Below are 12,375 nucleotides of genomic sequence, written 5' to 3'. Positions count from 1 at the left end.
TCTGTCTCATTCTCCTTTCCTGTCCCCGTCCCCGTCCCCGTCCCCTCAACATGCACATCAAACACGACATGCAGCACCCCCGGCGCATACGTCTTCACACGCTCCACATGCTCGACTCTAACCCGACGTCGCAGCGCACCATCACCATCGTCACCTCCACCTCCACCCGCATCCGCATAGTCCTGAAACTCGCGCTCCACCCCCCTCGTCACAACATCCAGCTCCCCAACCCCAACATTCTCATGCGCACGAATCCAGCCCCCACCCCCCCTATCCAGCGCCTCCACCGCCGCGCCCCACGCCCCCCGCGACGACGGCAGAAGACCCAGATTAACATGGCGGACGGGCGGGAGCACTGAGCGGAGATGCCGAATGATATCCGGTGCAGTGTCGTTGTGCATTTGGAAGATGAGGAAATCCGTCCTCGCACCATCGTCGTCTTCTTGTTGGAGTTGTGTTGCGAAGCCCTCCCATTCCGCCCGCGAAGCCGGCATATCGGAAGAAGTCACGACGCGACTCGACCACCCGTTGCGCTGCGCGCCGCGCCGCAGACCCTCGACGCTCCATGGATTCAGCTCCCAGCATAGAAGCCGCTGGATGGAGCTGCCGCCGCCGCGCTTGTAACTGAATGCGAAGTAGCCGATGCCGGCGTAGAGGTCGAGGGCTGTTACGCCGCTGCTACTATGAGCCGTGACGGAGGCGTGGTGCAAAATCCTTGTTTTCTCACGGATGTTGCCGCGGCTGAACATTGTGTAGCGCGGCGCCCAGGTCTGGTGGATACCGTTTTGTGTTGTGGAGACCCAGAGGGCGGCGGCGAAGTCGGAGTGTGTTGGTGTGGATTGGGAGTGTGGGGTTGGCGCGGGGCCGAAGGAACCGTATACCGGGGCGATGTTCTGGGGGCGGCGGAGGATGTTTTCGTGTGTGGGTTCTTGCGGGGTGGTGGTGGTGGGGAGGTGGTCTGGGATGGGCGACTGCAGGGCGATGTGCGTGGTGTGTGTTGCGGCTGCTATGTGGGCGAGGAGGGATTGGAAGGCTGGGCTTGAGGGGGGGTGTGTGGATTGGAAGAGGGTCCATGGTGGGGAGGAGAAGGCTTTTTGCGGGAGGAGGAGCATGGGCTTGTATATTGAGTGGGTGTCTGGGAAGGAGGAGGTGAGTGCTGAGGATGTGAGGTCCATGTCGGATAGGAGGTTGGCTGGGAGGGCATCTAGTGCTTCTTTTAGGGCTTTGATGACCGGGTTTCGTTGCGCGGGCGCGGTTTTGTAGGTAGGTGATAGGTGGTAGTGTATGGAAATGGCTTGGTGGAGGTGGGTGAGCGCTGTTTCGGAGAGAATCTTTTGCTTCAACGAGGATGTGTCGGGGCGGTTTAGTACTTCGTCCAGTTCATCTCCAACAAAAGGGTACGGAATGGTTGTTGGGATGCGCATCCGCTGCTCCATAAATCGTCCACTCTCTTGCGGTGAATTCCCCACGGTAGAGTCATTATTCCGCGTCTCGCCAGATGATGAAGTGGGAGTATTGGATTCGGTCAAGATGTTTGTTTGTACCGCTGTTGATTCTTCTCTTGCGTCGGATGTGATCCTCCCCGTCTTGTCAAATAGATTATGGCGTTCCAGGGCCGACTTGATGGTTTTGACATGTTGTTTGGGGACCACGAGAACGACATATGCTTGAGCTTTGTCCACATCCTCACAATTGTTCATGGCGTCTTGTAGGGGAGCAGTAGGGCTGGCGATTGTTGTATGTGATGAAAAGAGGCCAGAATAATCGAGACGAGCATTGTGGGGTAGTAGTAGTAGGCGATGCTAGACAAAAACTTGATGATTGAAAATCACATCTTTGAAAGCGTAATATTCAAGAGCAACCATTTCGATGCTTGTACATCCAATCAAGTTAGACACTGGACATCGCAAGGCTGCACAGATGCAGAAGTGATCATGTCCAATTCACCCCCACCAGCCCCGCCAAATCTCACATAAGCTAGTGACGCAGCTGTCCCTGAACTCCGAGAGCTCCCCTTACACTCATTCCTCCCCCAACTCACATCCGCAAATTCACAATGGTTCTCTCAAACCTCGACCTGGTAGCCCAATGCGATGGGTAACTCCATCCCCTGCCCAAATCCTCAAACAGATGAATTAACACCGCACAGCTTCCCCTACCACCAAACGGACCCCACCAGCTACCTCGCGAGCATAAACACATACTACCAGCTCCGGGTATCAGACCACGATTATGCACTGGGCTACATGCTGCCCTCCGTCGCCGAGGTCTTCCGCGGAATCCCCAACTGGGATATGGACGACGAGGATCGCATTCTGACCCTCACCGGCGGCAGTACAGCAGCGGAGCGCTCTCAAGCTGTTGAAACTACACTGTTGGCGATGAGGAAGACAGGGCACTTCAAAGTGCTGGACAAGTGGAGAGGGGAGCTGTACGCTGTATACGGCCGCGATAAAGAGCTGTTGTTCAATGTGGAGAGGAGCGCGAGCCCACTGCTGGGCGTGGTTACTTATGGCGTCCACCTCAACGCCTACACACGGACTTCGGACGGCGAACTCAAAATCTGGACACCTCGGCGCGCGCGCACCAAGCAGACTTATGGTGGCATGCTGGATAATGCTGTAGCGGGCGGTATTTCGTCTGGAGAGTCGCCGTTCGAGAGCGTGGTTAGAGAATGCGCTGAGGAGGCTTCCCTATCGGAAGAGCTGGTTAGAGGGAAGGCAAAGGCGAGTGGGTCGGTCACATATTGGTATATTCGCGACGAGAGGGCAGGTGGGGAGACGAATTTGATGCAGCCGGAGTGTCAGTACATCTACGACCTGGAGCTACCGGAGGAAGTTATCCCCAAACCGGGTGACGACGAGGTGGAGGAGTTTTATCTGTGGTCGGTGGAAGAGGTGCAGGAGGCCATGAGGAAGGGCGAGTTCAAGCCAAACTGCGCCATGGTCGTGTTGGACTTCTTCCTGCGACACGGGATATTGACGGCCGAGAACGAAAAGGACTATATTGAGATTGTGTCGAGATTGCACAGGAGGTTGGAATTTCCTACACTATGAGGAAACGAGGGAGACCAAGGGACTTCCTTTTGAGGGTATCCGGACGCCGTGCCAAAATACACCAGACCAGATGGCACTAATGCCACCACATATGCCGCCAAAAAAACAAACGCCGCTCATGCTAACTTTCCCCGTCGTTCGCGCTACGTGTATACGCTCAGGAGTGCTTGAGGAGCATGTAGATGTTGTCAATCTTCAGGCCTGTGAGCTTCCTGAAGGGACCCTCGATGTAGAGCAGCAGCCCCCCAAAACTCGCGTAGTACTTCCTGTCTCCCATTAGCACTCCGTCACTCGCCCACGCACCCTCTCTCCAGGAAAGACTCACATGACATCGCCATCCCCGTCCTCGAAGCGGTAGTTCTTGCCATAGCACACATAGTCGTACATGTCGGCCAGGGTCGTGGTCCCCGACTTGCTCACGCTGCGCCAGCTCGTCTCCTCCTTTGTGCCGTCGAGGCTCAGGGTGGTGGCAAGCACCATGTTCAGCTGCTCGCCGACGGTGACGGGGAACAGCTCGTGGTTGATGTCGAGGGTCATGGTCAGCGTGTTGTCCTGCGAGGTGCCGTAGATGCGCGAGACGCGGTCGTATTTTTCGTCGTTGATGGACGTGATGCTGAAGGTTTCCTCGAAGACTTGGGCGTCGGCCATGGCGGGCTGCGTGTTGCGCTTGGGCGGAGAGATCGAGGCAGGGTGTGCGACGGCTGTGCGGGCTGCTGGAAGGTTTTGGAGGGGAGTGTTTAAAGAAAGCGTGAGCCCTAGCGCGACCAGGGCAGCTCGCGGAGTTCCATGGGTCAACCGCCGATGATGCTCCGCAACCTCCAGCCCTCACTCTCGCGTGCCATGACGGCCATACACTGCATCGGTCTGTCTTGGTACTTGTTCCTCCAAGCACTGCAGGTGCTTCCAGCCGACCTCCTCTTCTAGCAGACAAGCAAGCAGCAAACAACAAGCACGTGAATTGAAGCAGTGACTCCACCACCCGGCGCTCCAGCCTAGCCCTGCGCCCGCTTTCACCTCGTTCTCCACAAACCGTACCGCCCGCTATTCCCACCCTCCACATGAATCTCGAGCCCTCCCTCAGCCTCCTCTCGTTCCTTGGCATGTCGGACACCTCGTCGCCCAGCATGGACGGCTACTTCCACGAGCACATGCACAGTCGCGACACCAGCCCCTCCGCCTTTGACGCCCCGAATGAACTCACGTCCAAGGCCGCCGAGAATCTGAAGTGCCCGCTGTTGAGGCTGCCAGACGACATCTTCCGCTGCGTCACCGACTATCTCGACCGCGACGCGGCATGGAGCCTGAAGAAGCTGTGCAAGGGCATGGCGACCAGCAAGACGGTGAACCAGCTGCTGTACAACTACCCCATACAACTGAACGAGGTGCGCGACCTCAGGCTGGGCGACTGGAAGTACAGGGGCAGCGGCATGATACGGTGGGAGGCCTTCAAAGAGAGCATCAACGACTCCAACCGGAACTACGTGCACAAGCTGGCCATGTCGCACTGGGCGAGCATCGACGATTTCCAGTGGATAGAAAAGAACCTGCCCTCGCTGACGGGCTTGGACATATCCGCCATCAAGGACTTTGTCTGGACGCCCGAACTCACTTGGACGTGGAAGATGCTGGCGGATGCCTGTCCAAACCTGTTTGCTCGCCTCGAGGAGCTGGAGGTAGCCAACTGGGCCGATTACACCGCACACTCGCGCATCGAGTATAGCTACTCGTACAACGACTATCGCTTCAAGCAGAAGTACCGTATATCGAGGCGGAGAGATGGCGGGTCCATCGCCAAGATGATATTTCCTTCGTGCACAAAACTCAAAACGCTTGCCATCCGAGAGCGCTACTCTGGTTTCCAGTAAGTAACAACACGTCAAGTATAATAACGCGATTGCTAATTTCAAGGCTCAGCACATGGAATGAGTGGGAGGTTCACCAGCGCGTATGCTGTCTCGTCGACGGCGTACAGGAACACTGTTCATCAACACTGACCAAGCTGAGAGTTCACGACTACGCCCCCTACCGATCGCTCTTCTCGACCGACGCCACAGCATGGTCACGCCTCACGGATGTCGAGATTGGCCTCTATTCTTGGATGGAGGACCGCCGCGAGCGAGACGTCATCGGTCCAATACCATACCGCATAACCGCTGGGAGTACACATCGCGACGAGGAGGAAGCGTTCGACGACAAGACCTTCGACACTTGCAAACGCGATCACATGGTTCTAGGGAACGACGTCGTTCAAGGAGTCGGCGCCTCGTTTGAAGATCTACTACAGAGTCTCCAGACTATCAGCCAGAAGTACCCTAACATCAAGATCAAGCCGATCCGTGACCTCCACAACATCACATTACACCCGTTTCACCTCGTCAATGTCATGCAGCGACGACATCACTTCCCGCAGCTCACTCAAAACAACGCCCAAGCACAAAGCGACCCGATCGCCAATGAGGGAGTCCAGGAAGCGCTGCGTTGGTTAGCTCAAAAGTGTGACTGGAAGCCTATCCTCGCATGGGACTCGATGATGTGTGACGTTTTCCCAGCCAATCTCGAACCCAACCGAACCTTCCTTCCCAAGCCAGATGTCCTCTCCCGCATACAAACAATGGTGTCCACCCTCCGCGACCTGAACATTCCCATCCGCATCTCCATCGGCGACCGCAGCAACACATGTCCGTCCTCCGGCCTGGACGGGTCACTCTACTTCGGCGACTACAAGACCTTCATCGGCGACGACGACGACAAGCTCGAAATGGTGCTCCCAACACAAGCCTCCTTCAACCTAACCCACATCGCGCCCATGGTCGACGAGCTCACAATCCAATACCCCGTCGACGTCCCCGGCGTAAGCGGCTGGATGCGCGCCGCCAAACGGCCCACACGCGCAGAAAAAGCCCTCATGGAGCGCGAAATGACAGGCTGGCGCCGCTTCTGGGCGCGCTACGCCAGCCAGTTCAAGAACCTCAAAAAACTCACAGCTAACATCCCAAACGACATCTACGACGACTGGGGCCACACCGCGCTCCCCCTGCTGCTGCATGACGCCCGCTGGGATATGCTCACCGTGCCTGACAACGGCGGCGACTACGGCTTCTTCGCGAGAAACTTCCCCTTCAGCTCTATCAGGTATAGCTTTAGTCGCAAGCGCTCGCGCACGAAGTTCGTTCAGCGCGTCTTCTTCCGCTTGGATGATGCGCCGCTTGAACTCCCGCTCGACGACCTCCCTGCGCTCTCGGCTCAGGAGCGCGATGAGCGCAAAATCGACGATGAAATGATTTCCGGGAGGGGCGGCGCGCCGCATCGCTTCTGGCCCGTCGAAGACGAGGCCGCTAAGGAGAACAGCGAGAAGCGCAAGCGCGCTGAGGAGGAGGAGAGTGGGAAGCTTGCGCGTGGGGAGGAGGATGAGGAGGATGTTGTGGAGCAGTTGAGGAAGAAGCAGAAGACGGGGAGTAGGGAGGAGATGCATGCTGGCATGCAGATGATTAATGACTTGACGCGGAATATTCTGGAGGGCGCGTGATTTTGGTCGTGGGTTTGGGGTTTGGGGTTTGGGATTTGGGGGGAGGCGTTGCAGGGGTTTTCGGACATTGTTTTTCGGATTAGGGGGGAATTGGATTGGATATTCTTTGATATTATAGGGGGTATTGAGCATATAGGTTAACGTTGATGAATATGTTTGTGGTATCTTGTGTTTATGTTTACTGACAGACTGATTGACTGGCCCCTGTATATCCATATCCACCTCCCCATCTTGTGATGTGGATGGAGGAGGTCAACCAAGCCAGGTTTGCCTGCTGGGACAATACTTCATCTAGGACTTATGAGGTTGGGCAGTTATTTGTCAGTCGTGCTTTCAGGGCGGTTAATGAATAGTGATTTGAAGCACTGCGATTTCTCAGCCCGACATCTATCCGCGTAGGTGACGCTGTATATTTTCACGCGCAATATACGCAATCAGCACCACGATCTCGAACAAGCAGAGCGTGATGAATAGTCTTCTCGTTATGCTATGCTATGCTATACGGAAGCTATTCTTACCGGCCTTGCTGCCCTCACGAGGCTACCTTCACAGTCAGCTTACCAAAGTGCTTCTGGTCCCACATGTACTGGTACGCATCCTTCAGATTCTCAAGATCAAACACCTTCTCATCCACAACAGGGTGCAGGTCATTCGTCTGAATCGCCGCACACATGTCCTCCATCTGCAGACGCGAGCCGACCAACAAGCCGCGCACGGTGCAGATATTGTTCAAGCAGTCGAGGAAGGTAGGCTGGTCCTTGGACATACCGCCGACGAAGCCAATGATGCTGATAACGCCGTCGATAGCAACGGCCTTGAGGGACTGGGCCATTGTGGTCGGCCCGCCGACCTCGATGACGTGCTGCACACCCACTTGGCCCGGGGTGAGCGACTTTGCCTTCTCGCCCCAGTTGGGCGTCTCCTTGTAGTTGATGACTTCGTCGGCGCCGTACTTCTTCAGCAGCTCTGCTTTCTCCGCGGATGATGTCGTGGCGATGACGCGCGCGCCTGCTGCTTTGGCGAACTGCACCGCGAAGATGCTGACGCCGCCTGTGCCTTGTGTCAGGACTGTTTGGCCGGGCTTGAGCGCGCGGGTTTCGAGGCCGTACAGGCCGTTCCAGGCTGTGAGGGCGGCGCAGCTGAGGGTGCTGGCTTCGAGGAAGTTTAGGTTTGTGGGCATGGCGACGAGGCCTTGTTCGGCGAAGACGCCGTATTCGCGGAGGGTGCCGTCGACGGCGCCGCCTAGGCCGGTGCTGAGGGATTGCATGTCGAGCGAGCCGGCGATGTGGCCTTGGTTGAAGAGGGTTACTACTTTGTCTGGGGAGGAGTTAGTGTGGTGCCGCTGATGGGAGGGGGAGGGCGTTGTGGGTATGTACCTCCGGGCTTGAAGCGGGTCACGCTCTTGCCGACGGATTCGACGGTGCCGGCGCCGTCAGATCCTGGGACGACGTTGTCCTTCGCGGGGAAGGGGTATCTGCCCTTGGGGATGATCAGGTCGCGGTAGTTGAGGGACGCGGCGTGAACTGGTATATGGTTAGTATGGCTCTTGGGGGAGACGGTTCGAGGTACATACTCTTGACGAGGACATCTTTGTCGCCAATCTCTGGGATGGGAGCCTTCTCGTTGAACTTGAGCGCTTCAAACCCGTCCTTTCCTTCCACCGTCCATTGCTTGGTTGTTGTGGGCGCCATTATGGTGATTTTGCGTTGTGAATTAGATTGCTCGAATTGGGTAGTGAGAAAAGATCAAGAACACAGTGTATACCTGTGAGGACTGATAAGTTATTCCATGGCGGGGACTTCAGTTATATAGCAACGATACCATGTCGACTATGACGCAAGAATAACACAACTCGGTCGTAGCGCTGCCGGCATTTCTAAGCTGTTAGAGCTCCCAGAATTTTTGAGCCTAGGCTGGCATAGATCTACCTCCTTCCACCCGAGTGGGTATGCTCGTAGGTGAATAGCTAAATCGGGGGATTCGAGAGTCGTGTTCGTTCGATTGATGTTTTGACAAAACTAAGGTGCACGTCATCCGGAGATCGTTCGGACTTTCGATTCTTCATGCATCTTGAACACAACGGGCGTCTAAAACGCTGCTGCTCTTGCAATGCATGAATTGTGAGTTCCAACACTATTCTGAATTGCTTTGAAATGCATGCGAGATTGGTAAGCTGTGGGGTACTTAAAGCTATTACCATAGGGTATGGGTACCTTGTTGTTCACATGAAATATCATAGTTGATCCACTCGCTCGTACACGACCCACAGTAAGACCCTGCTAAGTGCGTCTCTGCAACTCCATTACCGCGTACATGTTTCTATTCCTTGAATGCATTGTCTGCAAGTTTCTTTCGGACCGTTAAGAATGATTTAAAGCAAGAACTCCATGATCAGAAGATGGGCAAGCTCATGCATTCAGCCGAATGTGCCCGCACTGTTGCTCTGCATGCTCCAGAACACCACAAGCTACTCTATCTATCAAACATGACAAAAATCCGGTTTCAGACCTAAATCTTCAGCTCAACAGTCTCCCGCAGCTTCTACAGCCGATGGGGTCCCCTTCTGCGCCTCTCATGCACTCAGCGAGGCAGAGCAGTACGCAACCCTTGGAGCTGGCGTAGCTCAGGCAGCCACACATGAACATGACCTCGACACACCAACAGGAAGGCTTCAAATTCGACACCTAGATTTGTAGTACGCGCCACAATTCAGCGACGACCAGTCGCATGTTTTGGTCTTCCTTGAGCACACCCAAAATAGAGAGACAGAGTCCAATCCTAGGGATGCTTTTTCCCCCCTTCGCATCATCGGCATTCTCTCCAGTCCTATCGAGATTCGCGAACCCCATAGTCGGTAAGGCCTCCAATCATACACTGCACTTGAGCCACTCGCCCGGCTGTTGATCTCCCTAGCGCTGATGTTGCTTATGTGCTTATGATGCTTAGCTTCCCAGGGCTGAAGTCTCGCCCACTCTCCGCATCGCGCTATCTTGGGATACACAATGAAGCCATGTCTCGATCCGTACCGCAGCTCTCACCTTTTACCCTCAAGGCCCGCCGGAAGCTTACTCTGCAACAACTGCTCCCAGCGACGACTGGACGGAAACTGACAGGCTGAGACATTGTGCGACCGAACCAACCCCACTTTGTTGGCTATTCTTTGAATGGCAGTGTAGCTTTAGATGTTCCAGCCGCGACTCTGAGTAGCCCAGCTCTGTCTTTGCAATGGCCTCGCGAGACCCCCTCTCACCACAATCTTCCAGATCCATGTCGCCGGACAATGATCTGGAGCACTACGATACCTTTCACTCGCAATCGGACCCCGTCGAGATGTCGCTCCTATCGGGACCTTTGGCGCACTTTGAGGACTTTCACGACTCGCGCGATCGACCCTCAGAGGCACGGCGAAGTCTACGGCCTGGCACGTTCCTCCCAATGTCACCAGACAGCGGCCAGTATGAACCACTACGAGAGCGCAATACGAGCCCAGGGCCTACGGGGAGAGAGTCGATATACACATTGAACTCCATCTACCACCACAAGACTACAAACGCTGATACGCAAGCTCTCGTTGACCGGCGAGCGGGGGAACTCGCGAAATGGCATGTGCACTGGACGACCCCAGCGCTTATAGCTGGTCTGTTTACGGCTGGCGTGGCGGCGGCAATAGGTCATCATCTCTTCTACGCCAGCCTGGATGGACACCCCGCCACGGAGCAGTTGATGATGGTGAGGTATGGGACGGCGTTTGCCTATTTCTTCAAGAGTATGCTCGTGGGAACCGTTGTCATCTGCTATAGGCAGCGGATATGGCACACATTTCGGACAAAGGCCATGACAATGAATGGCATAGACGGACTCTTTTCTGCGACAGAAGATCCAACACAATTCTTCTTGAATTGGGAGATGCTGAGGAACGGAAAGCTCGCGACGGTCATGGCGCTTTGCAGCTGGTGAGCCAACTGCCAATCAATGCAGAGATGGATACTGATGCCATATTAGGCTTATCCCAATGGCATCCGTCCTGTCGCCAGCCTCCCTTACGTCCGAAGCAAGAACGTACCACGACCAAACTACCTGTCCAAATGTCCCGATTCTCAACTTCACGCGCGAGTCTTACTACAATTTTCGAGTAACCGACTCTGCCAATTTCAGCGGCGCTTCTGTGAGCTACTACAACACGACAGACCGATATGGAAAGACAGAAGGATTCTTCGATTATTACGACCAGCCAAGCAAAAACGCAAGACGCTCGGCCTACAGCGCTGCCTACTTGAAGAAAGCTCAAGCGCGCGAGAATGCTGCTGCAATTTCATGCGATCAGGGATGGAATTGCACGTATAATATCAATTTCATGGGGCCAGGTTACAAATGCGACTACATCAACGATACCCTGTCTGCAGACTTGCCATTTACCTCAGATATACTTGCCCCTCAAGGGGACCTCATCTACCACTCAGTGCTCGATACGCACGACTACGCATCTCCTCAAATCGACACGGTCGAAGGTGTCCCGAAACAAAGTGCTCCTTATCCCGATTGGCTTGGTGTCTTCGACAGCGAGCCAGTCATTTGGATTGGTTATGCAGAGAAGACAAACGAACTCTACGCCGACGATTCTCCATATGCCAAGAAGTGGAAATATGTCCACGAGTCCAAGATGTTCAAATGCGTCTTGCACCACACCAACTACACAATCGAGATGAAGTACTCGCCAACCCAACAGACCAGCATCAAGCAACGAGATTATCTAGGTCCAGTCGTCGACACCACAGTCACACATCCACCGCACGATGCCCGCAACAACAACACCGACTGGGTAGCAAGCCCGAGCTCAAACTTCATCAGCCCCAGGTCCGACGTAGCAGCCTACAAACTCACAGCCGCATACCACTCCGTCGCAGCGCTCCTGCGTAACTTCCTCCGCGGCGAAATCGAAAAGACATCCAACGTCTTCATCGTCACGCGCTCCGACATGTCCGAGACGAAGCTCGTCGACTCCGCAACCGCATACCCAGTATCACACCTAATGGACGCAGTGCAAGACCTGCTAGAAGACATGCTCATCACACTGCTCAGCGACCCAAGCCTAGTCATCTCCGACACCTGCCAGGTCCCCTGTGACAGGTCGCGCACAATGGTCGTGTACGTGTACTACCGGCGCTCGCTATGGTTCGGCTACACGGTCGCGCTCGTGCTGACCGTCGCGTCCGTCGTCGTCGGCAGCTGGGCCATCCACGTCAACGGCGTCGCGTCCGACACGCTCTTCTCGCGCATCCTCGTCACCACGCGCAACCCCACGCTCGACCAGCTGAGCGTCGGCGCCTGTCTTGGCGGCGATCCCTTTCCCGAGGAACTGCAGAATACGAAGCTTAGGTTCGGCGTTTTGCTCGAAGATGATCCGCGAGAAGGCCCGTTGGGCAAGGTGGAACACTGCTGTTTTGGGACCGTGGGCGATACGAAGGAGATTGTTAGGCATGGGAATTACGCTGGCTTGAAGAAGTGGAGGAAGGCGTATGAGGGCGGGGAGGTGGGTGATGCTAAGGAGAAGGAGACGCTGCTTGGGGAGAAGGGAGTGTGAGGATGGTTGTTATGATGCTGCTGTTACTTTACGATTTACGTCCGTATACGATACCCTTGTTGTTTTGTGATATGAGAAACTCTATTTTTTATGCTAGTATCTATGTGACTGTTAGCATGAGTGTAATCACTCATTGTCGGCCCTTCTTCTCTGTGTATTGTCCATAACGTTTACCATTGGGCATATACATGCACGATCATCACGGTCACCCA

At 55.1% G+C, this 12,375-nt stretch overlaps 6 protein-coding genes across 6 annotated transcripts; 3 read left to right on the top strand and 3 right to left on the bottom strand.

The window, feature by feature from the left end:
• Positions 1 to 44: 44 nt before the first annotated feature.
• On the bottom strand, positions 45 to 1,682 carry P153DRAFT_261071 (uncharacterized protein; the record flags this gene model as incomplete). The annotated part of the gene is made up of 1 exon (XM_033662831.1): positions 45 to 1,682. A coding segment is annotated over one exon (1,638 nt), but the record flags the coding sequence as incomplete, so codon positions are not given.
• A 374-nt stretch (positions 1,683 to 2,056) lies between these two features.
• Positions 2,057 to 3,056, top strand: P153DRAFT_291566 (thiamine pyrophosphokinase; the record flags this gene model as incomplete). Its single annotated transcript, XM_033663776.1, has 2 exons — positions 2,057 to 2,097; positions 2,150 to 3,056. The coding sequence occupies 2 exons, from the start codon at positions 2,057 to 2,059 to the stop codon at positions 3,054 to 3,056; spliced, it is 948 nt and encodes a 315-aa protein (XP_033523656.1).
• A 157-nt stretch (positions 3,057 to 3,213) lies between these two features.
• On the bottom strand, positions 3,214 to 3,704 carry P153DRAFT_375783 (RNA polymerase; the record flags this gene model as incomplete). Its single annotated transcript, XM_033669605.1, has 2 exons — positions 3,214 to 3,322; positions 3,382 to 3,704. The coding sequence occupies 2 exons, from the start codon at positions 3,702 to 3,704 to the stop codon at positions 3,214 to 3,216; spliced, it is 432 nt and encodes a 143-aa protein (XP_033523655.1).
• Positions 3,705 to 4,204: 500 nt separating this feature from the next.
• On the top strand, positions 4,205 to 6,582 carry P153DRAFT_290893 (uncharacterized protein; the record flags this gene model as incomplete). The annotated part of the gene is made up of 2 exons (XM_033663738.1): positions 4,205 to 4,917; positions 4,971 to 6,582. The coding sequence occupies 2 exons, from the start codon at positions 4,205 to 4,207 to the stop codon at positions 6,580 to 6,582; spliced, it is 2,325 nt and encodes a 774-aa protein (XP_033523654.1).
• A 142-nt stretch (positions 6,583 to 6,724) lies between these two features.
• On the bottom strand, positions 6,725 to 8,352 carry P153DRAFT_366683 (uncharacterized protein). The gene is made up of 3 exons (XM_033668105.1): positions 8,156 to 8,352; positions 7,959 to 8,105; positions 6,725 to 7,899 (listed from the first exon to the last, which is right to left on the bottom strand). The coding sequence occupies exons 1-3, from the start codon at positions 8,271 to 8,273 to the stop codon at positions 7,115 to 7,117; spliced, it is 1,050 nt and encodes a 349-aa protein (XP_033523653.1). The 5' UTR covers positions 8,274 to 8,352; the 3' UTR covers positions 6,725 to 7,114.
• Positions 8,353 to 9,412: 1,060 nt separating this feature from the next.
• Positions 9,413 to 12,264, top strand: P153DRAFT_339924 (uncharacterized protein). Its single transcript, XM_033665847.1, has 3 exons — positions 9,413 to 9,436; positions 9,529 to 10,535; positions 10,585 to 12,264. Exons 2-3 carry the CDS (start codon positions 9,808 to 9,810, stop codon positions 12,161 to 12,163), a joined length of 2,307 nt encoding a protein of 768 aa, XP_033523652.1. The 5' UTR covers positions 9,413 to 9,436; positions 9,529 to 9,807; the 3' UTR covers positions 12,164 to 12,264.
• The last annotated feature ends 111 nt before the right edge of the window (positions 12,265 to 12,375 follow it).

Source organism: Dothidotthia symphoricarpi, assembly GCF_010015815.1.
Source record: "Dothidotthia symphoricarpi CBS 119687 unplaced genomic scaffold P153scaffold_10, whole genome shotgun sequence".
Taxonomy (NCBI): Eukaryota; Fungi; Ascomycota; class Dothideomycetes; order Pleosporales; family Dothidotthiaceae; genus Dothidotthia; species Dothidotthia symphoricarpi.
The sequence above is the reverse complement of the archived record's forward strand: the minus strand, read 5'-3'. Positions and strand labels throughout refer to the sequence as shown.